Consider the following 26,834-nt stretch of genomic DNA (forward strand, 5'->3'; position numbering starts at 1 on the left):
ATAGCTCCAAAGTTTAATTTGTCTAGTTCTAATATAAGCAGAGACAGACTTCTTTGGAGACTGGAGCAAAGAAAGATGTTTCCCAAACAAACATAAGCTGGTGAAAGACCAGCAGAGTTAGTGAGCTGGGAAAATTAACAGTGCCTGAAGCACTGTAACACAAATTAACTGGAAACCTCAAAGAAGGCATTGTCCGAGTCTAGAAGTACCAAAGGAAGTAGGGAATATCATGAGACAATTCTTGCTTCCACTTGTGTTGACTGGAAAATTAACATCAAGTGGATCATTTACAAAACTGCACCAGAATGGTACGCTCTGAAACTGTGATATGCAAATCACAATGTGGTTTCTACAAACAGTAACTGTGGCTCAGTATGATGAGGAATTTAAACGTTATGTGTGTGTGTCTCTAAATAAATACTTCAGTACCTTTCTAAAAAAAAGTAAAAGAAAAACAAAAAAACCCAAACAAACCAACAAAAATACCCAGTCCACTCTGGGAAGTCAGACTCAAACTTCGCCATGCTGAACACTAACTTGCAAACCCACCGCAACGTATGTAAACAGCCTGACTGCTGTGCAGCAGCAGCGCCCTGCATTTCCACAGAAACGTTAAAAGAAATCCACAGTCTTGATTCAAGAACCTCAAGTCGCTTTAACAAATAAAGATTTCCTTTTTTGGTCTTTTAGTACTTACAAGAGAAGGCACTGTGAATATCTGTATCGAGAGGTCAGCAATTGAGAACTCTCTGTCGTGGTCATCTTTCATAAAATCACTCTGCAATCGCTCATAGTTCTATTAAGAAGGAGGCAAAAAAAGGCAAGGAGTGCCAACTATCAGTTTTTAAAAGAAAGACAGGCACTACTCACCAGAGTAGGTACAGTGAAGAGTTGGACAGACAGAGCAGCCACCGATACTGCCCGTTCGTGATCATCCTCCATATAATCTCTCTGCAACTGCCGGTAATTCTAAACAACAAGGGGAAATTCACCTCTAATCCACACTGACCTGATTTTTTAATTTAAATGTCTGCTCTGGGAAACTTTAATGCCATGATAAAGGGAAGAGTAGCTCTTATGGATTACTATACAGGTATTTTGTATAACGAACACGACAACTTCATCTGTTCACATATGAGATCTACTCACTCATTTTCACAATAAAGGTTAATATTTTATTTTCTACTCAAAAAGTTACTTGTCATCAGTAGAGTGAGCAGAATTTCACAGTGCTGATTTAAAGCACTTCAAGTACTAGTTACAGCAGAAATACTTATCAGCATAACTGAATTTCAGCACTATTTCTGAGTAGTGCTCTAACAGCTTACATCTCAACAATGAGAAGCGATTAGCTCTTAAGAAGCGATAGCCTGCATACTTGACGGTGAAGACAAAAACATCTGAACTGCTTTAGTTCTGGGGAGCCTGGAAAGCCCATTTTCTTCCCAGGAGATGAGATGCCATTATAACTAATATTTTGAAGACAGAAATAAGGTAGTCAGCATTTCATTTCAACTTTCCACTTCTAAAAAAAGGAAAACAATTCTGGGTAACAGTTCATTTGAAGTACTGTATGCTAACTAAACTCTCTTCACTAGACAGTTTAAGCATTTACTAGCTCTGTGTAAGAAATATACTTACTCTTGCAAAGCGGATAGCAAACAGTTTCTTGTATTTCAAATCCATAAGGAGACTGCTCATAAATAACTGGTGATATACATTTCTAGCTCCTGTCAAGAAAAATGAATGAAATATTGCACATCACTATTTTCTCTCAACAAATTATGGAAACATTTAGAAAAGTAAACTTTTACAGAATGAGGTAAGTGTGCATTTCAGAGCAGAAGCTGCTTTGATTAAGACTGGCAAGTGGTACCTAAGAAGAACACATAAAACAAATTCTTCAAGTGTCGTTATTTATTACTCCTGTGTAAGATACCACTGAGCTGTTGAATGGGAACATAAACTTTCAAATATAAGGCAAGTCAGGCAAACGAGAACAGAACTCTCTTCCTCCTCAGAATAAACAGAGGATTTCTATGGCCCAGGGGAAAAAAAGAACATGCTATTATAACAAGTCCTGGGAACTGCAATAAATTTTGCTAGTTCTGCAAAATAAACAGCTTAGCTATCTCTGAATTTCTAGTCTGTCTGAGCAGTATCCCAGAAAATATTATCGATACAAATAAGAATTGACAGTATGTTGCTCGAAAATACGTGCATGTTTGTACCATTTCTTTCTGTATGTCACTTAAGTCAAAAGCCATTACACTATTTCCTTAATGCACAGTAACTATGGAATATACGAAGCAGTAGAGAAATATTGACGTTGAAATAGAAATGCAAAAGTTACTCTTTGCTTACATGAAAGATATTCTCCTAACAAAACCTATATTAAAAATGTTGTAGTGGTCCACAAAAGTAGTACCTTTCAGATATCGAAATTTATGGTCAAAAAAATAAAAATAAAATCCGAGTGTCAAGAATTAATTCACAAATGATAAATGTATTAGATAAACAAAACCTAGAAGAATAATTTTCTCCACACTACATCCACTTTCCACCTCACTTCTTATTTCTTTCACTGCTGCTCCAAAAAGTTCCCAAGACAGACCACAACTACTCTCTAGGATATCTGTACTTCAGAACTGAAGAACAACAAAAGATACTGGTGGGAGGGCAGCAATCTTCAAAATACTATATTCACATTTAAATATGGAAAGGACATATATATTGCATCATTCTCTGCCTTCTCTTTGTGCTTCTCTTTCTTACGTACCCTTTCAGGATATCAAATCAGACACAAAATCCATGAGAGAAAAGAAATTAACTACCTTCACTTCCTCAAAATTACAATTTTCTAGTCAATCCCATTATATCAATCAGGCTTTTAAAATTTTAAGGGCTTTAAAATAACAGAACAGTAGCTTTCACTGAATGTTCTCAGAACACTTAAGAATACCTCATGAAAACAAATACAAGTCAAAGCAGAAAACCTCTGCCCTATCCCTTAAAGAGAGGCACTTTGGTAGACATCAGATAGATGCTGAGATCCTACAAAGCAGACAAATTCCAAATCACTTTATTGTTTACTCAGTTTCCCTTAACTATCACTGTCATCTGCATCTTCAAGTCAGCCTTAATTTCAGACTACTTTGAAAAATTACCTGTAAAACCAACCCCATCTCCAAATAGTCTCCTAATGTTCTTATCTTCAATGTATTTGGAGTATATCATGAAGGGACAGATTATAACAAATCAGGCAATTCTATCTATAACATATCACAGTAAAAATGATCAAACATCAGCAGATACAGTAAAGGGAAAACTTTTACACATAGCATTCTTTAGCATTTTCCAGAAGTTTGAGAAAACTTACCTTTCCACAGTTTAGAATCATACAGCATCAGCTTATCCACAAGAGAGGAATTTTCACCGTCTGGCCCCTCCTGTAAACCAACCTGACACAGTATTCGACGAAGGCCATCTTAATTAAGGAAATGATATAAGTTAGTTATAGCTTAAACACAAACTTGTACATTATTTTGACACACTGGAATTTTCAGAAGACACAGTAGAAGCCATAAGGTCCTCTTTTCCATGACAACTGAATAACACCGCTCATATTTTGCTGATAGAAACATAAATATTTCACACTTTCCAAGTCTGACATTAACCTATGGAACATTAGGAACCTTGTACAAATTGCCGAACACAGTAATTTGTTTCAAAGTTTTCAAGTAAAAATGTACTTTCTTAAAAGTGCTGTTGGCTTACTAATATAAGAAATCATCATAAAGCTGGCTCATTTTCTAGGCTATATTTTTCCTATTTACAGTTCAATCCAAAGGAAAATATAATGCATATATGAAACAACTCATATACTCACATGAGTTTTTTGTTTACACTTACTAGCTGCTATTATTTCAAAGCTTCCCTACATATTTTTTCTTGTAAGAATTGTTATTACATGAACACATAAGTTATTACACGCTTGCAGACAAGCCTGCATCTGCAACAGAACACAACTCAGACACGCTCATATTAACAATGTTCAGCCTAGCTTTGCCCTGCAGGTAATATCCATATTCACTAACACTGTATGACCCACATGCATTAGCCCTTATTTCTGCACACTGCTTAGCCGTCTCAGCTTCTCAGGTAGAGCTGGCAGTGCCTTAGTGCCATGTATACAACACCATGCACCGCATGGTGCAGTTCTGTACAGTCTGTGAAGCCCTACAGCAGTTTAGGGCTGTTTTTTGGCCTTGCAGAGTTTGATTCCAACTACTGTTATGAAGGGAAATGGAAACTACTGCATTGTTCAAACGGCAAAGAGATGCTTATTCCTCAAGAACTCACATTTGCTAGAAAGGATGCGGCAGTCAAGCTTGTGACAAAATTCCATAGTAAGGTACTTCCCTTTCTTCACTGACAAGAGTTTGACATTCATTTCACAGCAATCATCCAATCTAACGTTGTGGCACAGCAGAAGACCCCTCCCACCTGCCAATCGCCCTTTGGTCAGGGACATTTAAGCGTAACCACATAAGCAGTGCAGTTCTATCACCCAATGTTACAGATGAACAGTAACAGGCTGTTCAAAAGGCTGAGCAGAAACTAGATGTTTGGGGGTGTTTGATAAAAAGCTAAGGGAAGTCAACATTTTCAAAAGTGTATTTCACAAAACCAGACTCCAGAGTACATTGCAAGACTGCATCCCAAGGCGTGTAAGGCATTTCGAGTAGCTGAGCACGTAGGTCACCGACAAAACGTATCAATATCGCTTACCATCAAATATTCATTTTGTCCTTCTGAATCATGAAGGACACTGCATTTAATGAAATGAACTCTGCAGAATTTCAGAAACATCACACACACAAATCAAAGGATAAATTTGATGCTTTCACCTGTAATTTGATACACCACTAACGTATTGCAGTTACTTTTTTGCAACTGTAACTTCATGCTGAAAATCAGTGACTTCAGTACCCGGCACAAACCATATGGCACAAAATTGGGCTCAAAAAAAAAAATGAGGAAGACATTGCCTGCCTACACATTACACTGAAAGGAAAATTAATCTCAGAAATTAGGTATCTTCATGTCTCTCCCTTTTACTAACATCCGCTATTTGCCATCAACACTGGCAAATAGTTGAACAAACTGCTACCATAACTTTTCAAAAGTTTGATTTACATATCTTTAAAAATTAACTTACAGAAACATACTAATCTTTCAAAAAAGATAACGTGTTATAGAGATCCTGTGCCTGAAACGTTGGCTAGTTTTTCAGCTATCAGTCTAATAAAACATACAATCTCTGAAGAAATCTTGCACCTAAGCAGAACATATATGCGATATTACAGCTGACTGTGCTTTCCTAAAAGTTCTTGTTAACATTTACAGATGCATAGAACACAAAGTGCATTTGGGGACTGTATTTACATTTCTACATATAAGCAGTTTGACACATTTTCCTTTTATTTCCCCCTCATGCTCAACATCTTCACAACCTTATGATTCATCAGGACAAAGGAAGAACCAAGCCAAAACACACACAGAGCCTTCCCAGAAAAATGATATTGAGCATCTTGATTCCTTTGAAGAAACCTCTTTCTAAATATCTGATTCTATACTTACCCCAAAACCTCCACACATCCTTGCATTTTCTCTGTTGTTCTACTTAGCAAAAAATCTGAAGCAATCACTTTCATCATCATTCATCAAATTACTTCTGAATAATTTTGGTTTATCTAATCGGCTTACTTTCAGCTTACTGCATTCATTTAAAAAGAATAAGGGACTGAGAAAATAGCTTGTTGGCATACAGCATTTGACAGAGATGCTCAGCTTCTGTTCAACAGCAACTAAACAGAAAACAGTATCTGACAAGACCAAGTAAGAATGGTAGCACTTTCATATGGAAGTTACAACTCAGAACTTTCTCCAATAAGAGAAAACAGAATGAAGTCTGACAAGTTATTAACAGCTTTGCCTTATATATTACATATCTGAAATAAGTAGACAACATGGTTTCAGGAATTCAGCTTGCCTCACAAATATTCTCTAACTTATCTCAAAAAAGCTCAAGTTTGCCCACCTGAATATCCAATAACACTGCCAAGCCAAGTTAGGAGCTTCAGACCAAAGCTCTGATGGGCAACAATAGATGAATGCATAACTTGTACTTTCAATGGCTTTGTCTGACGACTGGTATTTCTCTTAAAAAGAAAAGGAAAAAAGGAGGTAACGCATATTTAAGTGAAGACTAGCATATATTTCTGTACAGAAACACAGCATTCCTATAATTAATTTCAATAATTCAGCAAATTAATACATATTCTAATTACACCTACACAGGGAAGAAACAAAACCAAAAGTCTGAACTTTGTTTACCCTATTAATATTTGAAGGGCCTTATGCAATATCAATATATTTAGGCCAATCCATTTTCCACTCTTGGCCTCTTATCAATGTACACACCGATCTGCTGCAGTTACTGATAAGCAGTCCCACACACAAGCTAAGACAGTCACGCAAATTTGTTCCTCACAACTGACATGCAAGTCACACAGCAGCCTACCAAGGAAAGAAACTGATTTTCCACAAACTATTTTCAATAATACAAATTAAACGCACAGAGTTAAAACAAGAAATAAAGTATTTCCCCTCATCTCTGTGTCAGTAACCTTTATAGTTAAGACATTACACATAAAAGCCATTTGTTCTTTGACTGCATAGGTGGTTAAGTTAAAAACATTGCACAACGTTATCTTTAAAGATACGTCAATGTTTTCAAAATACCTTAAATAGTTTAAGGCCAGTAACGGCTAGTTGCAGTATTTGTTTTTCAGTGGTAGCAGTGTTATACATAAACTATATATTTCATGTGATTAAGTACTGCACTGCAGAAGTTAAAGAAAAATTGAAGAGAAAATATTATTCCCATGTTCTTACATGGAAGACCCCTGTAATATATAGATATTCCAAATACATATACACACATGCAAAATGAAAGTCTGTTTGTCGTTTCACACTTGGATTCAATCAGTAACAATTTCGATAGTTGTGGCTGTGAAAGAGGCAAACAACTTCATATTATAGGAGAAAAACTAAAATAGTTTAACTTCGCTGATCTGAATTGACATGCAATTCTAAAAGATTACATCTGAAGTTCCTGATTAAACTGTTTTCTGAACGGAAAAGTTGTCTAGGAACTTCTTTTTAGGAAATTATTTTGGGTGCAAGGGAGACCACAGGAGGAAAAAAACCCAGAAACGGAGCACAAACCTGTATTTTGATAACTCTACTCTGTGTGTTGTAAATAGCATCTCCAACACTTTGTATTATTGAAATATAAGAGAGTCATTGAGGCAACAATATCCCAGAACTGTGGAGCAAAGCCTCTTTCTGCTTAAGACGAGGCAAGCAAGTAGGTAATATTACTTACCACTATCACAGATTTCGCTTGATCGCAGTACTGAAAGTCTCCATATCGAACAGACCTACGTCCCTTCAAATTTGTAAAGAAGTAACATTATCACCAGCTTCTACACAAGAAGTTCAAAAGCTGTATTTTTACATTACTATAAAAGGTACAGTAAAAGTTTCAGATGCATGTTAACCCCTCTTGCTTTCATGCTATTTTCAGTTTTTAAATTACTGTATATATTTATATACTTGAACTCCCAAAATGCACCCTGCACTTTTAAAAAGAAAATTATACCATACATGCAGTTACCTGTTATACTAAATTTTCTGTGCATGATATTATTTTTAAGATGTAACCGTCACACTACTTTTATCTAAAATAGTGAAAACTTTATCTTTAGTACTAATGCATCAATCATTAGTTTTGGTAGAATTTAAAGATATTTCAGACATTTCAATGCCTTTTAAGAAAGCAGATATGAAAGCTAATTAGTCTTTTAAATATGTAACTGAAGTACTTGGTTTATTTCAAAACTGGAAGGTTTCCATATTGTATGAAACTTTCTATACTGTCAATACATACATTAAAATAGTTGATTCAATTTATAGTGTACTATTAACAAATAGCTTACTGAGATTTTTAGATCTGGTCTGATGTCAAATCATTGTATCAGGCATAACCTCATTTCTTTTACATAAATACACACATGCACATGTATATATGCATTGGACTAGATGACCTTTGAAGGTCCCTTCCAGCCCTAACCATTCTATGATTCATGTATCTATTTAGAAGCAGGACGGGGATCAATGGTAGGGAAAAAAAAAATCTCCAAAGTGCACCTTAAATACACAGCACGTGCTTAAGTCAGCACATGTTCAGGGATCGGACAGGAATCTTTTGGTTACTGATATCATGAAAAATAGAGTAGTGATAATATAAAAACAAAATCTAGTTCAGTGTTAATATAAAGCGGTTGTATTTCCTTTTACACTGACCTTCTTGAAGTACTTCAACAACATAAAATGAGACTCTTATTGCCATTTTGGAAGAGACTTCCCTGCCTCCCCCTCCCCCACAGAAGGCACGAGCCAATGAAACAACATAAAAAGCCATTTGTTTTCACTGTACCTGCTTACAGGCTCATGGCACAAATAAGATGCAGTTGTCCCTAGAAAGTTTCTCTTTCTTAAAAAAATGTACACAAGCCAGAAACACAGTTGGCAGAGTGCTTCTGAGACCAACATACTAGTTAAAATTATATTCAGCATGCAGTGATTCTGAACTCATTGTTCTTTCTAAATCCTCTATGAAATGCTATGAAATTCTTTACCTCTTCCTGACAATTACAGAAAAGAAAATGAAATTTTAAAAAAACACAAAAAGTTTCATGAGCGCCAGAACAAAAGCAGCCGGTTATGGACTTTATCATTCACAGTTGACTGGTGGTACTCTGAGAAGCATTTGGAGCACGTATAGGGGCTCTTTCCATGCCAGTTCCCTGTTGTACAGTAAGGACTGAGCTAAAGCTGTAGCCTGTCCTTGCCAGCCGAGTGAGAGACACCCCGTTATCTACACTCACAAGGCTTACTAGAATACAGTTACACTGAAGCATATATTCAATATCAGGTCTGGTTTGGATTGGGAAAGTTAAGACATTTTAGGGTGGCCTGACACACAGGGCTCGACCACATTAACCACACTCTTTGGGAAAACAAACTGAAGTAAGTGTAGTCATATAAAATAAACATTAGCGTAAGCATAATTAAAAGGTCTAGCAATTAATTTACTTACATCTCTATCTACTGTTGTTGCAAAACCAATAGCTTCCTTCTGTGTGCAGTTGACAGCCTTCTGCAGAGTATAAATAACTTGTTCATAGGTATGGACTTCATCATTAAACAGCATGCAGTAGTAAGTGTCACTCTTCTCTCTTCAAAGCAAGGATTGAAATTATATAATTCAAAGTAACATAATTAAAAAAGATCAACTTCTAGCTTAAGAAAGTTTTCCACCAAGCAGACAACCCAAGCCTGGGCTTCCTTTGCTACAATCGAACATATCTCAACAATCTGCTTGAGAAGGACTGACCACCTCCAGCTTGTATAGGAACGTGCATCTCTCCTGCAGGATTAAGTCCAAAATGAACAAAATCTCAAGATGATAATTAAGTCTGAGTATTTTTGAGCATTTGTTGATTAGGACTTGATAGTTTCCTACTAAGAAAAATATATTTCCTCCAGCGCAGCTGTGCTCAATGCATTCCCCCATAGCTTCTTAGAGATTTCACTAGTCTTGGCATTATTTTGCCATGCCTCTTTCCCCAACATTGCATCACGGTCTAACAGACAACAAAAACTGGGCAGTCTCTTAAAAAGCTCAAATTCCACAGTCCTCAAAATCACAGCTTAAGCTTACATAGACTGTGCAATCTTTTGATTCCCATCATTTATTTACACAGCATTCTTGCACAACACGAAGTAAAAGATAAAACAAGATATCACAAATGAATCTATGATAACTACGATGCTACAACACACTTAAAAAATCTGTAATGCTTCAAAATTTGTAGCAAGTGGTTCACCAAATGTACAAAATACTTTTGCCATCAGAATTTCAGTAACTTTGATCATAAAAAATTAACCTGCCACTTGTTTTAGGGTACTGTACTTTACTAATACTTCCTTTTCAATATTAAGAAAATGAAGGCACTACAAAGACATTTTTTCATCATCGCCATAGAGAGAATCGGGCTGTATAATCACAAAAGTGAAAAATAGAAGCAAAACAAATCTATTAATATCACTTTAGTCCATTGTCTACAAAATATTCCTGACAATTTTAAGAAAGGCAGAAAAGATACTTAATCAGAATTTGCATTTTCTTTTGTAATTATCTGCAAGCCTCTAAAAGGCAGAAGACAAATGCTATACTTACATCATTTCTAGGCCAGGTAATTCATTTTCCTTTTCCCATGTTAATATGTCTACCGCATATTTAAATGTGATGGCAAAAATATTATAAGCTCTTGCTACCATATCTTCTGGCAAGTGCACAAGAGGATCCTGGAAAATAAGCAGCAATTGATAAGTTAAATGACATTCGAAACAGAAATTGTCAAATTTGCACCTCTGTCAAAGATGACGTGAGCATCTTTAATGATGTCCTTCTTTAAATTGCTTCACATTTGAAAGGAATAGAATCGTCTGGTTGGAAGAGATCTTCAAGATCGAGTCCAACCATCCTCAATAATAATTCTGTTTCCTTTCTCTGGTTCTTCACTGACAACTGGGTTAAAAACTGGCTGGATGGCCGGGCCCAAAGAGTGGTGGTAAATGGGGCTAAATCCGGCTGGAGGCCGGTCACCAGTGGGGTTCCCCAGGGCTCAGTGCTGGGTCCAGTTCTGTTTAACATCTTTATCAATGACCTGGATGAGGGGATTGTATGTACCCTCAGTAAGTTTGCGGACAACACCAAGCTGGGAGGCTGTGTCGATCTGCTCAAGGGTAGGGAGGCCCTTCAGAGGGATTTGAACAGACTGGATCGTTGGGCTGAGGCCAATGGCATGAGCTTTAATAAGGCCAAGTGCAGAGTCCTTCACTTGGGGTATAAAAACCCCAAGCATCGCTATAGGCTTGGGGAAGAGTGGCTGGAAAGCTGCCTGGCGGAGAAGGACCTGGGGGTGTTGGTTGACTACCGGCTTGATATGAGCCAGCAGTGTGCCCAGGTGGCCAAAAAGGCCAATGGGATACTAGCGTGTATCAAGAATAGTGTATCCAGCAGGAGCAGGGAAGTGATCCTGCCCCTGTACTCGGCACTGGTGAGGCCACACCTGGAATATTGTGTCCAGTTTTGGGCCCCTCGCTTTAAGAGAGATATTGAGCTCCTGGAGCGAGTCCAAAGAAGGGCAACTAAACTGGTCAAGGGGCTGGAAAATAAAACTTATGAGGAGCGGCTGAGGGAGTTGGGGCTGTTTAGCCTGGAGAAGAGGAGGCTGAGGGGAGACCTGATTACGGCCTATAAATACTTGAGAAAAGATGGTGGGGAGGTGGGGGAAGGGCTCTTTACATTAGTGATGGGTGATAGAACAAGAGGAAATGGGCATAAGCTTAGTCAGGGGAGATTCAGGTTGGATGTTAGAAAGTATTTCTTCTCTGAAAGGGTTGTCAGCCACTGGAATAGGCTGCCCAGGGAGGTGGTTGAGTCCCCATCCCTGGATGTGTTTAAGAATAGGGTGGATGATCTACTTGAGAATATGGTTTAATGGGGATTAGGGATGGTTGGACTCGATGATCTCTAAGGTCTTTTCCAACCTAGAAATCTATGAATCTATGAATCACCAAAGCAGTAATGGATAACATTCAATACCTAAATGTTAACTTTGCTGCTGATCACTCAAATTTTCACACACTTCTCCATTTTCACTTTCATTGTACCACTTCTGCACACCTTCTAAGATAGTTCTTCTGAAGAACTTTTAACCTCAGCTGTCTTAAAATCTGCTTCTTCCACGATGTCTTCAAAAACATAATTTGAAATCACTGTATCTTTTGTTCTACTTACCAATATTAGTAAATTGGAGAACCCAAACAACTGTGCATCTGTTGCCTTGTGTTACATGTAGCATGCATTTAGAGGCAGAAGTCTGATCTATCTAAGCTTATACAACATCCAGCCAACTGGAATCATGATTTAAGACACACGTCTCTTACATGCTGTGACATATAAATAATTAAATGCTTAAATGTAAGTAGATATTTCATAATGATTTGTCCATGTCTCAGTCTTGTTCACAGATAGCTGTTTCCCTTTTGTATCTGAACCATGCACCCACTTGTGTCCACTCTGCACTTTCCAAGGTGCCCCCCGTTTGACATCTGCAGGAGCTGCTATAAACTCATCCTCCTCCCTCTGCCAGAGCAGAATGCCTGCTGCTGCAGGTGGGGGAACTGAAATGAGGAAGGGGAGGAAGAGGATCACTGCCTCAGTCTGCAAAGTCAAAGGGACTACTTTTTGGAGCAGCAAATGAGAACCACTGCCAACTCTGAATCAGGTAGTACAGGTACCACTGCCATTTCCTTCCATTCCATTTCAAGGGATTTGCGAGTTAGTAGAAAACATTAAAACCCTCTTCTCTTGAAAGGATGATTCTTCTACTATTTCAGATTGTTGATGTTCGGAACAACTAGTCCCTCTTCTACAAAACTGGAAAGGGAACATTGCACGCCCTTTAGGTCACCTGGACATGTACTGCACATTGGGTCACTGACTCAATTCATCATTTGATATTTTGATATATGTGCAATTGTTAGCCGATTAAAGTATTTAACAGTATCTCGATTTGTGCTTTAGGATTACCTGATACCAAATTCTGTGTTTCACTACAGTTTATGTTGTATAAAAATGGCCACAATAATCTTTTCAGAACTTAAGTCTACATTATCTATCGGAGGCCCCTGATGGTCAGCCATTTACCTCTACTAGTAAAATTTACTCACCTCTCCACCCCAAGATTCTTTTGGAATATTTGGGAGTTTTACAGGAGCCTTAATAACTGCCATTTCTCTTTTTTTGTTTAATTTAAAACTTACCTAAGGTATGGAGAACTATCATAAAAAAGCAAAGGCAAACCTTAAGCAGAAGCACTGCCTCCCATTCCCAGTACTTTCAACACAGACACATATCTGGACAAGGCAGAAAACAGGCTCCAATAATGCTCAACAGATGATCTTTGACCTGCCTCAAGCACAACGTTGCATAACATAAGAAACCTCAATCCCCATCACTCACAGGGAAGAAACACAAAGCCTGCCCAGTACCTTAATCACCTCACTGTGTGAGTATCTTTGGACACAGAAGTAGCAGACCACCCAAGACTTCAGAAGAGCAGTTTTCTAAGGCTGCCCACTAACGTGAGCTGGCATGTAGATCAAGTGGTGAGTCCATGCAGCAGTGCTAGAGTCTCAGCGTTGAGATAGTGATAACAGATTTTAGAAGGACCACTGTCACTGCAAATATAGTTACAGTTGCTTCACTTAAACTATCAGATCAGCAAAATTACTACCAAAGTTTACCTTATAATTTCTGTGAGATTTCTTTGAAGGGAAAAATATATTACTTAAGAACAAACATGATGAGTGAAGCCCAACTAGTCACTCTCATTTCTGAGATGTAATAACACATACTAAGGGAAGAGTACAGGAAAACAACAGAACACTCCTCTGGTATCCGGTAACATAAGACACTAGTACTTCCCACATCAAAGCTGGTATCTGCAACTTTTAAATGGCCATTTAAAAATGGATCATTTTTCCCCTCCACAAACATGTTAAATTTCCTTTTGAACACATACAAACTTTTAACAACAACAGCATTTTGTAACAGTCCAACAGCTTGAACTCATACTGTAAGTAGTAGCATGTCTTTTTGCATTTAACATGTCCAAGTTGCTATGCTATGAAAAATGGTGAAAATATATTCTCTATTTACCTTCTCCATATATAAAAGCTTCTCCAAGCTTTTATAGACCTCTATCTTATATCTCCATTACAGCTTTCCTGTAACAGCAAGTTATTTTGATTTTCAAAAATCTGTGCACTTTACTTTGGTAAGAATCAGAACACATGTTGCACGGAGAGCTTAATTTGGCTTCTTCATGCACATGGTTACATACAGATACTATTTTTCCCACACAGTAGACTCCCTTCACCTTTCAGAATAAGACAGAAAAACAAAGAAACAGAACTGAAGCTGCAGAGGCAACCAAGAACATACAAAGTAAAGCCTTCAAGTAGAAAAGGTCATTCTAAATAATTCCTTAAGATAGACATTAATTTTGTCTATCACCAAGTGTGATAGACAAAAACACCAAGTGTGGTTCAGACACTTCTGTTAAATTTCCTCCCATCTCTCATGCATGGTATACAAGACTAAAAATAACCTCATATGAATGAGTTACACAGACACACAGTTGAGAATGTTTTGAAACATGATGCCTCAATTGTTATTACCTCTTCTTCTGCAGTCTCTGAAGTGTTAAGTTCATGCTTCTGACAGTAAGGACCTTCTTTCCAAGCCTCTGTATCACCACAGTCACAGAAGCCTCCTCCACCTGATGTTGTCATCTAAAATTATTTAAAAACAAAACAGTTCATGTGAACACGCATATACATGCGTGCACATTAAGAAATAAGTAGTCATAGCTAAACTACAAAAGCATGATTACAACACCTGATAACTTTAGCCACTACTGTTAAAAAAGCACAGTGAAATCATGCCTGTTTCTATGATATCTGAAAGCTTATTGACTTCATCACTCCGCCTATGCCAAAAGAATTTATTTTTTTTTAAAAGTAATAATAAAACCAAAAGCTTCAAACATCCTCATTCTGCCACACCTGAAGGCTGTTGGCTTTTTCTGGTTTTCAATTTTCCTGAATCTGTTACTTGCAATACCATCTGGACTATTTCAGATTCTCACATTTTTAAACCGAGCAAAGCTAAATCATTTCGTATAGCGCTATCACAGAGCACATGAGAGACGCGGTGTTTACAGCAACAGGAGTTTACAGGCGAAACTTACAAATCGTCCACCTAAGTCTTAGTAAGCACAGAAAACGTATCTGAAAACTGTAACAATATATTTACACTGTTTTAATAAAATGGATTTTGAAGCTAAGATCACCTCAAATTAATAAGTATAACAATAGTTCTTTGAACCACAGCTATTAACTGATTCACAGAATTCTTCTTTCACCTATTTTTGACATACAGGTACATCCTACAGTATCAATAAAAATCAGATGGACATTTGAAACATTTGCTTACACTTTTGGATGTCATCTAGACTTGTTAATTCTCTAGGCTTGCAAACTAAAAACCTACATACAAGAAGCATGCAGATATCAGCAAACGGGGTTGGGTTTCTTGGGGCAAGTTATTATGTTTGACTTTTTTTTTTACTTAAATCCTAGTGCCCAGTGTAACCACGCAGTGATCGGATTTACATTAACAGCAATGCAGTAGTGTCAAAACCAGATTTACAGAAAGGCTGCACTGGTAGTTTTCACTTAGCTTCCTAGTTTAAAAACAAAACAAGGCTTTCTTAGTTTTGTTTGCAGTTTTTTTTGAACTAGTCTGTACTACTAACAGCAGTAGATTAGTAAAATAAACAGCATCTACAGTTTTAGTTTGTTATTTTAACCTTATGTTTAAAACCAAACAAAAATCCTGCTATCCTACAGAATTTGATAACAATTCAGATGTTTAAATGAAATCAGTTTTATTTAAAAGTGGTTTCTTAATAAAGGTTTTTCAATACCTTTTAAAACTAGTCAAACATAAAGGACAAAGCAAGTCAAAACACCAACTATAACAGTGTAAAAGTCCCTTAGTAAGGGCACATGTTAAAAATAACATACTCACATTTGTAAGATTAACTGTTGTGCATAAAATCTAATTGTTTGGTATTTTAAAGTGTTAACTTCCAGAATTTACACTCAGATCAAAACACTCAAGTTCTTGTAAGATTACTGCAGACATAATTCCAAACTTTATGTTCATCCAATATTTTGAAATTATGTATACATTCTTAAACTTTAAACACAGAGTTTCATACACACACAAAATTATTAATGACTGTATCATATATTCCAGCAGTATTACTAACCCTGTATCGGTGCTCCCTATGAATGCTTCCAAGAAAGCACTCCATGCATAACACGCAAGTTGGGTCAACTGCACAGTCTCTGAAAACAGCAAAAGAAACAGGAGAGGGGAAGAAGCATTAAACAAATGTTTTTGCCCTTAATTACACATTTTACAACAGGTAATTTTCAAATATCACCAATATGAACCTTCTGACTAACGTATATATTATTCCAAAAGAGGAAAGGAATGGCTTCCAAGGAGGGGGAAGCAAACAAAGGAGAAAAAAAATCTGTTCTCATAACAAAAGAGACTTTAAAACACTATCTGAGTAGCATGTCTATTTAAGCAATATAGCCAGTCTTCAAGACATGAGACAAGTATATAAGCAAGCAAACAGATGAATTACAGAATACAGTACAAACAGGTAAACAGTATAAACCCAAGGAAGTTCTCTCAAGTACACAGTACAAGCGTTAACAATCTCCAGCAATCAGAAAAGACATTTATTCACCGAACACGGGAAAGAACGACAGCACACAATAGATTAGATCAAACCTCTGCTCTAAGTTCAGTCCTACAAACTCACTGAAGAGGTCCAAGAACGCAATTTCCTCAACCAAAAGATCAGACGCCATAATAAAGTCCTGTCTACAAGCACTGCTATATTAGATAGAAGTAGTATTTCTAGCAAAGTGAATGAGACAATTATGAATTACATTTAACTGTCTCCTTGAGAAATACTGAAAATACGTGAACCTATGCAATGCAACTGACTTCAAGGCACCTCAAGATTAAGAGATCCAGGTTTTGCAATGTAAAAATAACTACCAAGAGAATGAATGTCTTATGATGGTTATTATTAAAACAAGAATTCAGAGAAACAACTTATTTTGCCCAAACGAAAACACCAGATATCCTATGAAATGTCATTATCAAGAATTTTCTTAATTTCATCTCACCAAATAAATGAAATCAGGTCATCACTGAAAGATAATCAGGCAACCATGACTTACTATGCATAAAGTACCATTTTCACATCTGTTTTCTCCAGAGGAGCCAGTAAAGGTGAAAATGTCAAAGCAAAATTAAACAAGGTTCTTCTATTTCAGAATAATTTATGTTCATGGCATTTCTTTTTTATTTTTAAATTAAAATATCAAAACCAGGCAACAATACGCCTACGGTATTGAGTAGATTAGTTCAACAACATTGGGTATCAATTCTTCAGAGCCCTAAATGTGTGGCAATATACTTACAGTCTCAGAATTGTTTGCCAAGTAATTTCTTGAACAAATAAGGAGGTACATCTGTAAACTTCACAACTGGACAGAAAAGCCACTGCTTTTAAAGTATTTCATGGACTCAGAAAACAATTATTTCCATATCCCACAAAAGTTTAATTTAAACTCTCAATATTCTTCATTACCAAAGAAAATTAGTCCAAGAAAATTATTAATACACAGCAGAAATCATTAACAGTTTTACATCTACATCCAGTACTTAATCAAAAGAAGATGAGACTTCATCTTGATAGCAGCAACAGTAAAACCATTCTGTATTCACTCCTGACCCTGACTTGAGCAGATCGGACAAGATGGCCTACCAAGACATCCTTTCTAACCTGAATGATGTTATGATTATATTGCTGTATTTAAATCATTTTTCTGCTGAAACAAAGACCCTGAGTAGGACCAGAACATGCACTCATTCTCTAAATTCCTCACCACTGGACTGCATTATTCTGTTTTCATCATATCTGTCAGTATTCTCAAAGATATACCTTACATATTGAGTTATTAGTCCATACCAAGAGCATTTGATCATTAACATACTACTCCTAGGTCACAAGGCAATTTAACTTGAATTAAAACACTAGTTCTGAGGTTTGTTTTTTTAGTTCTTTGGGACCAGATTTCTTGAAAAGGTACTAAAGAAGCTGTGGAATTCTTTTTACAGCCTGTGAGAGTCCTCAGCCTCTCACAATCTAATTCTCTATCCAGATCTCTCCACTTTTCACAGGTGTGAAGGAAGAATCTAAGAAAACCAGAGAGGAGATGAAGTTTTTTTAATGGTTGAAAGGATCTAAAGTACCCACCGTTTTAATTTCATCTATCTCAAGATAAGAGGTCTCCTAACATTTCCAAAACTACCTACTCTAACTGATTGTTGAAACAGAAATGCAGAAGAGGCAGCTTGCTGAGTTATCAAGTCCACCCCAAATCAGAACTTGCCAATAAGGGCAATAAAGTATCACAGTTCTAGAAAAGGAGAGCACTACAGAGTACATTTCTTCTACAGTAATTCTCTGCTTGTAAACAAAGGGGATGGAAAACCAGAAAAATAAACCCCTCAAAGAAGACAGACATTCTCTCCCCTCATCACCCCGCCAAGTGGGGGTTAGACCTGTTTTAGCATTCAATAGATTGGTTTAACAGGTGATGGAAAGAGGTCTAAAATGCAGGATCAACACTAACAGCTGATATTAAACACCTGAATTACACAAACACACACCTGCCCACTTATTTCTGATCAAGGCCCTTAAATCACGCCAGCAGTTCACTCCAACCACTTTCCTAATCTTGCATATTTTTTGTACAGAAAAACACTCTACATTATATTAATATTTTTCCATTTACAAACCTGTAGTGTGTTAATTTTCCCCTGGTCCCAGCTGTCATGAAACACTGCAAGGTTACTTTAAAAAAGTACATTTGAGGTATTAACTTTTCGTTAGGACACTATATTCTTATTGAAAAACATTCCATGACTTCGCAAATTATAAACAGTTCACAATGCTAAGTTGAACTACCTGCAGGAATACGTAGGCTCTCCCACTTTAAAAACGCGGCCACAAAGATGGGAAGGTTTGTTCGCTTGCTCAAGCTTTGGGAAACCAAACGCAGGATGTTCACCACAAAGATACCATTCCATTGGACCCAGCAAAACGTGTTGTGCCAGCATGTCTTCTCTTTGTGGGACAGGGTTAGGACCCCTGCAGTAAATTTTTGGTACATAATAGGCCAGATGCTGGTATACTTCTTTCTGAAGGTCATTTGCTTGCAGCCATTTCTTTTAAATTAAAAGGAAAGAGAACATAAATTGTTCATTAACAAAAATACCAAACATAGTTCCATCCATCAAGATGACTTTTTTATTTCTAAATTAAAAAAATCTAAAATGGCATTGCAAAAACTAGAAAGCCACACTTCCTTCTAAGTGTTAAAGTTAGATGATCGCAAAAGAAAGACATTAGGAAAGGAATAATTTGTTTCCCCACTTACACATTTTATCCTTTTGACATACAAAATTCCTTTCAAAAACACAAGATTTAAGAGACAAAATTCTTAAAATTTTTCCTGCAGGATGCATGACCAGTAAAACATCACAACATTAGCAGTGACTTTTTGGATAAGGCCCAAACTATGCTGGTTGCATTTCACTGGAGCACAGACTCATGCTGCCAGCTTGTGACAGAGAAGTTGGCAGGGAACAGGCAAAGACAAAAAGTACAAGGAGAATGGCAAACACAGCATTAGGTAACCGTCCCTCTCTCATTTAATTTCAACAAATTGCCTATGAAAACGAAGGGCTTTTCATTTCTCCTACCACCAAAATAACTTATCTGAACTACTAGTTCAAGTGTGATGTTAGATCCATGAATTCTCTTTGTCAATCAATTGTAAAAAACAATGTTCAGAGGTTTTGAAAGCCATTAAACCACTGTACCTGCTATAAGCCACCGAAAAACTCACAGCTCTTTCTAGGCTTTTTTTCCCTTGTACAAACACACACAGAGTAAAAAAAAAAAAATCCTCTAGGACAACATTTGTTTTATTTCTGCCTTGTGGATTAGAATGTTATAAAGGTTTAAACTGTAAATTGAGGCTGTAAATTTTTTATAATAAACAAATGGGAGAAAGCACATACTGCAAGTGTGCACTGATTAAATCCCGTGTTACATAAACAGCCTTAGCATGCCATTTCTCATTGTAAATATGACAACCAGATACCCTCTGGCAACTTCAGAAGAATTCAGAATCAATCTAAAACTGAACAGGAAAACCAAGAATTAATTACACCAAAATAAATGGGTTTGGTAAGCAAATGTTATGGCTTCATTTACTCTGAATTATTTATGACATACTCTTAAGAACTTAAGTGAGACAACACAGTTGTAGTAAGTTCTTCAGGATATAGACATATAGTCAGCAGAGCATTTGTGCCATTTAAGAATGGTAGCATTTTTGCCTTTTTTTTTTAATATTGTAGTATTTTCATTTAGTAGACTATGTTTTCTAAAGCAGAACTTCATATTAAAAGAAAAAAACTTATTTGTCAGTACAGCTCTTAGTAGAATCATATGCTTTCCTCACTTCTCTTTCCTTCAGTCTGATTTCTTAAAATCCTAATCAGTCTACTAAATCTTTCTGTATTGATCTAGCTTTGACGGTCAAAGCTGAGATTTTTTCCAAGGAAGTCCATGGGAAAAGTTTACCAAAAAGCCATACGCAACAATCTAAAAGTTTACAGATAATCTGACCATTCCCATCAGGATCCAGAGAATACTGCACAAAAATGAAAGCAGTAAAGTTTTCATTACTAAGAATTTGATTTGGGTTTTTTTCCTAGCTCATTAATCTTTTCCTCTCCTTTCATCATTTGTGCCAAATATCTACTAACACCGGGAACTGACCCCATCACAGTGAAGCTGACTTAGTCTCTTCCATAATTTGCATTTAATAAGATCATTTTTAGATTAGTTTCTAGGGCATATATTAGTTATTACGCTTGCATTTTTCTTAGCAAAATATCTTAATTTCAGCCTTTTAATTCAGCAGTACATTACTAATTTCTTTCTAGAAAGTACACAATGCATATTAGCTACACTACAAGCTCAGACAAATACCTAGCCAGAGAAAATTCTTGTTCCTCGAGTAAACGGCTTTCCCATCCCAAAAAGTCTGGGAGCAATTGCCTGAAAGTTAGGTGTGGCAACACTGAATGTCATCACAACTAAATCTGTTTGTGGAGCCAGTTCTACACGTGTAACTGTGCCTATAGTTTTGAAAATCAGATCCTGGCTAAAAGAATATCAGAAAGAAGTACAGGCTACAAGGAAACAGATGTCACTCCAAGAGCTACTAGAAAGGCAACTCAAAACACTGTTGTGCATGTAAAATTGTTACTAGAAATATATATATATGCATATGTATGTTGCTCTGCCTTTCTAAATCGCTACCTGGGAGGCACTGATCTCCAGCAAAACTACTCAAAACTTTAGAATTTGTTCTTTAACAAAAAGATTTTGTGTTTAGGAAAGTTTTTAGTTAGTATCTGTCTATCTTCTATCCTCAAGTCATATGTAAGAAAATCTAATGTTCTACTCTCCCAAGAGAAGTTTTTATTAAAATGAGAACTGTATTCCCCTTCACTTCCTCCCCTTCAGACTTACTCTCCTGCAGCAATTTTTGACTGCCCTGGAAAAAAAAAAAACACCCAAAAGCACTGATCAAGTAATATTTTATGTAAGTAAACATCTATCGGTCCATCTATTAAATCCACATCTATGTAAGAGACACTAGGCAAACAAAATATGTAACACAAATAAGCCATAAACCAACTTAGTTTACCGTTTCAAAAGCTAAAAGGTACAATTTATGTCTTTCTTAGCTACACAAACATACATTTGCAGTGTAGGTTCATTTTCTGTTACAGATAATTTATTGTTTTGGTTGTTGCTCTTTCAAAGTTTATCATTAAGCTGCTGCAATGAGAAATTGAAGTGTAAAGTACTGCAAAAGTTGCTTTGGGCTGGCTTTTGTTTTGTTAATATTGGGCTATCAGCAAAGGAGGCAGAAAAACAAAACCCAAGTACATTGTTTACTTATACAATCAGGCAGTGCCAGCAGCATTGAGTTGCTAGCACACTGTAGATTTGAGAGTAATAGATCTCAGAACTGTAGCTTGTGCTGCTAATCACAGAGAATAAAAATGAAAAAGAATTTACTAGATTCAAGCTAGCACTTGTACCTATAGCAAATTCCTGAACATGTTCCACTTGGTGCACCATTGCCTTTGGTTTAACCACAGCGTGACTCAAAAAAAGCAAGGGTACTTTGGGCTCAGTATGGGGTACTATATGAAGTGTTTAACGGAATTATTGGGTTTTCTGTTGAGGGGAAGGAAGACTAATGCTGGAGCTAAACTAGCTAGGATATAGCTAACTAAGCACATTTGCCTATCTAATCACACCCTTGTCTGCACTGTACATATACCATCACAATCTGAGGATAAACTGAATTATAACAGCCTTTTTAAAATTTTCTTTTGGAAAGCAGTCAATGTAATTTCCATTGAAACACTCACAGACAGCTCTTCAAGGTCTTATCCTACAGACATGCACATGAGCAGTCCCAGTACTTTAGCATACATATCCAGTTCCTCAAACGCTCAAGTATCTACAAGATCTGGCACCTACACCAGAAACAAGTTTTTTCTGAAAACTTCACCCTCAAGACTTCACTTCCCTTTCAACCACTCTTCATAGAAGCAGAAAAAGTATATAAACAAGAGTATATTACTTCAAATATTACACTGATTTTACTAATATTTCCTCTACAAGCATCCCATTCTAATAGTCCTCAGCTTAACTATTGTAAGCTTTTGCCAGAACCGCATCTTAAATACTGGGAGGAAAGGATGAATCCTGTAATGAAACTTCCAACACTACAAAGCATATATGGGGTTAGACATCCACCTAAATTAATGGGAGGAGGGGCATCTTCCCACGTCGAGGCACGACTGCCGGTAGAGAAATGTGAAAAGGCAGCAGACTCGGTAGGAGAACTAAACTTCTCAGCTGCTTGGAGAAGGCGAGGAAGCAGCAGATGAAGGAGCGACATACTGAGCAGTGGCTCGGCTCCCACCGCCGGCGTCCGCCAAGGCCCAGGAGAGGCGGGGAACGGCGGCCGCCCTCGGCTGCGGGTGACCGCGTCTCGCCGGGGAGCCACCTGCGCCAGCCAGAACAACAGGAAAAGCTGGCTGCTCGCTGCGATGGATTTCGGCTGCCGCAGCAGCGACGCTGGCGACAAGCGCAGGCTGAGGCCGGACGGAGGCGCCGCTGCCAGCCAGGGCTGCCCTCCCTCACCACCAGCCCGGGCAGCGACATCCCCTCACAGAGAGCCCTCTCGGCTCCCGCCCCCGCGCACAGCCTCGCCCCGGCCCCAGGAAGGGCTCAGGGCCCCAGGAAGGGCTCACGGCCCCACCGCCGGCCGGGGCAGGCCGGTGCCGCCCGCTGGCCCCGCCAGCCCCCGCTCCCTCCCCGCCCCGGGCCCGCCGCCTCACCACGGCGATCTCCTCGGCGGAGCACTCCAGCAGGCTCTTGTCAATGGCCTGCACCTCCGCCTCCAAGTCCGCCGCCATCTTCTCCCCCCTCCCCGCGCCGACGCCGCTGCCGCTGCCGCCGCGACCAAGGAACAGACACCCGGAACCGGGCCCGGCCGGCCGCTCTGCCCGGGAACCCACTTCCGCCCCACCTCGGCCCGGCGCGTCAGCGCCCGCGGCGCCGCTCCGCCCGCGGGGAATTCTGGGAATTGTAGTCTTTCCCTGGCGCATCCCCCGCCCCCGGTCTCCTGAGAGACTGGGCCCGTGGCCCGGGGCCGTCGTGCGGGACTCAGCCCGGTGCCGGGGAGGGAGGGCCGGCGGCTCGGCACCCCGCGCCACGGCCGCCCTCACGCCGTCTTTCGCCTTTCTCGTCTCCTCCAACGCGAAGCGATGCCCGAGGCGGGGGGCACCTGCTGTCTCACTGGCCAAGTGTGGCCTCCACGGCTGGAACCCGCTCGCCCTCACGGGGGCCGGGCCTGTCAGTGCTTCCTGTGGGCGAGGGGGCGGCGAGGGCTTCCTGGGAGGCCCTCCGGTACCCCGCGTGGGTCAGAAGGAAAAAAAAAATCAGTAAATTACGTGAATCTGGCAACTACGGCTTTAAGACAAAGGTTACTGAGTTGCAGAAGCTGTAAATGCCGTGGCTCAGCCGCCCTCCTTCCCACAGGGGCCGCGCGCCACCCAAGCTGCAGCGTTGCGGCTCGGCCTTGCTCATTCAGGTAGAGCTCTAGGTTTGCGACTTAAACCAAAAGTCACCACCAACAAAACCAGCAAACAATCGCCTCCCGTAACTCTTATTTCATCCCAGTTAATACAGGCTCTGCTTCTTACAAGGTCTTTCAGAAAACCTGTTGTACCACTGTCGTACCCACGGGCTTGCCTGCATGTCAGCGCTGCGCCGCTGTAATTACAGCTGTAATTACCAAGCAGACGTGTCGAACTCGGTGCGTATGGCCACACGGCACCCAAGCGACTGCGTGAGCCGTGCTGAGGGCTTCACACCGCGTCTTCCTTTGTTTGCTGCGGATTTCTGGGTGCACCTGGATGTCACACGCAAACTAAATGTTATTTCTGCCTTGCACCCTCTGTTAGCCTTCATGGAGGTAAGGACCCACCCTGCAGGAACCTACACCAGCAAATCCTGCTGAGGAAGTCTCTGCTCCAGGCAGTTCACACTCCCAAATTTAGACAGTGCACAGGAGGTGAATAAACAGGTAGGAGGCAGGAAAGACAAATGGAATTATAATTGCCTGAAGTATTAGCCGAAGGTGGCCATAGATGTTACCTTTGTCAAACAGTACTAACCTACAACAAGACTATGCATTAAAAGTGAATTCCAGTTCAGGGCTCATATTCCTTCACAATTTTTAAACATTCTCTTAGTGGGTATGCATAGTTTTTTTCCTTTTTTGTCTTGTTTCTTTCTTATTCCTTCTCCTTATTCTCCCTTCAAATAATAATTTAAATATTGAGTTACCCAAGGGAGAGACGTTATCTTACATCTGTCCAAGGAGTAGCAAATATATCTACGGCCATATATTAATATCAGAAAGAAGGAGGGCTGTGCACCATTGCCCAGCTACTCTCGAAGAGATTTAACATTCCCTTCGTCAGGGGGCAGCAGCGCACACTCACATATTAGTCACACTATATAAGCACTTGTTTCTGAAACCTCAAGGGTTTATAAATCATCACATTTACTTACGTACTGTGTTTGGGAGTTCTGGGGAATTGTGAGATGAAAGGAACGTACACGTCTGGAAGGACTGATTGCAAGAACTGAAAAAGATGGGTTTCACCAGTGCTGTGAGGGAATCGTGAGAGGATGGCCTTTAGAATATTAATTCCACCTACTAATATTCTAAGAATAGCTTAATTTCTCTTTGATTGTACCCTTACTATATGCAGGGTACATCTTTTTACTGTATTTATTTTTGTATCATTTGCCACATTTTGAATAATTGTTCTTAGAACACAGATAATAATTATAGATTCCTTAGAGGATCAGTAAATCCCACGCTGTTTCTCATTCATGCGCCATTGATGCCTAAGGAATACAGAACCGCCTTTGGAAGAAGGCAGAGGGTGAAAGAAAGCTGTATGATTTAATTGTCTCTCCTTCTGGGCTGCATGAAGAAACTGTTATAAAAATCCTGGGGTTTATTTATGTGAAAAGCATCTTATTTTACCTAGGAAGGTGGGCAAGCCAAACAGAAATTGGACTGCAAAGCCATTATTGCAATATGAGGATAACAACTTCCTGGGTATCATTTTTCATAACGTTGGGTAGAATTTTCCGTAACTTTTAGCCTGTGCCATTAACTTCATAAGCAAAGATATTATTCAAATTCAGGAACAATAATGAAGATGGAGGAGACTGCCTTTATCTTTTACCAAAAAGCCTAACTCTTCTCAGGTCTATTATCGGATTGAAATTGAAGAAAAGAAATCCAGGGAATTTAATGTTTTAACAGAGTTAATAGTAAACCATCATAGCATTTCCTGACTCTAGCTGATATGTTTCTGGGTCTCACCTTGTTTTCAACACACAAGATAGTCCACAGAATGCTACAGACTATGGTTATGAAAGATGCAGATGTCATCTACATCTTTCACCTCCTGACCTGTCTGTTTAAGGACTGCTTGCCTCTACCATTAAAAACAAACAAACAAACAAAAATCCCAAAACAACAAGAAAAGAAACAAAAAACTGAATGGTACTTTGACTGGGGGTCAATTAACGATTAGGTTCCAGTATTTTTAATAAATACTACATCCACTAAAACCACAATGTAAATAGGCACAATTGAGCAAATAGTAATTATGACAGTGGAGACTGATGATTCCTTCCTAAAAACTGTTTTAGAAGCTGCTAATGAAACAGGATCTTCCACACTAGAAGACTGCCTCTCAATGCAAGTCCAACAGAAGTCAGCAGCGGCAGCCAAGCTGAAGCCTTGCTATTTTGAAAGAGAAAGGGCCTCCAGTAGACCGTGCTTACACAAGGTGCTCTGCTTACAGAAATTGTCATCTTGGCTGAGTACTGCTGGAATGTGATCATCTTCAGGGCCTCTTGCATTTGCAACAAGGAATGGATGAAATCATAAGGTAAAGAGTTGTTGAAGGGAATTTTTAAGTAAGTAAGTGGTTGGTTTACTGGCATGTTCGCTGTACCTTAAATGCAGTCAATTTAATATCACTGTATTAATTTGAATGGAAACAGAAAAATATTGCATGTCTAGACAGATGTCTTCTTTATATACTCCGAAAAATAAAGTGCTATTTCATTTTTCCTGCATTGATGGAGTTTTCTGGCAATCATTATGAAAGTCAGATCTTGTGAGAAGGATTCAGAAATGTGTTCTGTTCT

General features: G+C 38.7%; 1 protein-coding gene across 5 annotated transcripts in view; it reads right to left on the minus strand.

Annotated features, from left to right (window-relative positions):
- Positions 1-23,573, minus strand: part of UBR2 (ubiquitin protein ligase E3 component n-recognin 2) — a 59,222-nt gene extending 35,649 nt beyond the window's left edge. For 3 of the 5 annotated variants that reach the window (XM_086631701.1, XM_086631705.1, XM_086631703.1), the window contains exons 1-11: positions 23,429-23,573; positions 18,894-19,153; positions 16,104-16,182; positions 14,446-14,559; positions 10,373-10,500; positions 9,230-9,368; positions 7,454-7,516; positions 6,104-6,224; positions 3,380-3,487; positions 1,642-1,730; positions 698-796 (exon numbers count right to left, since the gene is read on the minus strand). In XM_086631701.1, coding sequence (XP_086487827.1) covers positions 698-796; positions 1,642-1,730; positions 3,380-3,487; positions 6,104-6,224; positions 7,454-7,516; positions 9,230-9,368; positions 10,373-10,500; positions 14,446-14,559; positions 16,104-16,182; positions 18,894-19,153; positions 23,429-23,506 — 1,278 coding nt within the window. In that variant the 5' untranslated portion in view covers positions 23,507-23,573. Of the gene's footprint in view, positions 1-697; positions 797-870; positions 970-1,641; positions 1,731-3,379; positions 3,488-6,103; positions 6,225-7,453; positions 7,517-9,229; positions 9,369-10,372; positions 10,501-14,445; positions 14,560-16,103; positions 16,183-18,893; positions 19,154-23,428 lie in introns of all 5 variants that reach the window. The other 2 variants (XM_086631702.1, XM_086631704.1) reach the window with 1 other exon arrangement.
- Positions 23,574-26,834: the final 3,261 nt, after the last annotated feature.

This window comes from Tauraco erythrolophus, chromosome 2 (assembly GCF_009769465.1).
Source record: "Tauraco erythrolophus isolate bTauEry1 chromosome 2, bTauEry1.pri, whole genome shotgun sequence".
NCBI classification, from domain to species: domain Eukaryota; kingdom Metazoa; phylum Chordata; class Aves; order Musophagiformes; family Musophagidae; genus Tauraco; species Tauraco erythrolophus.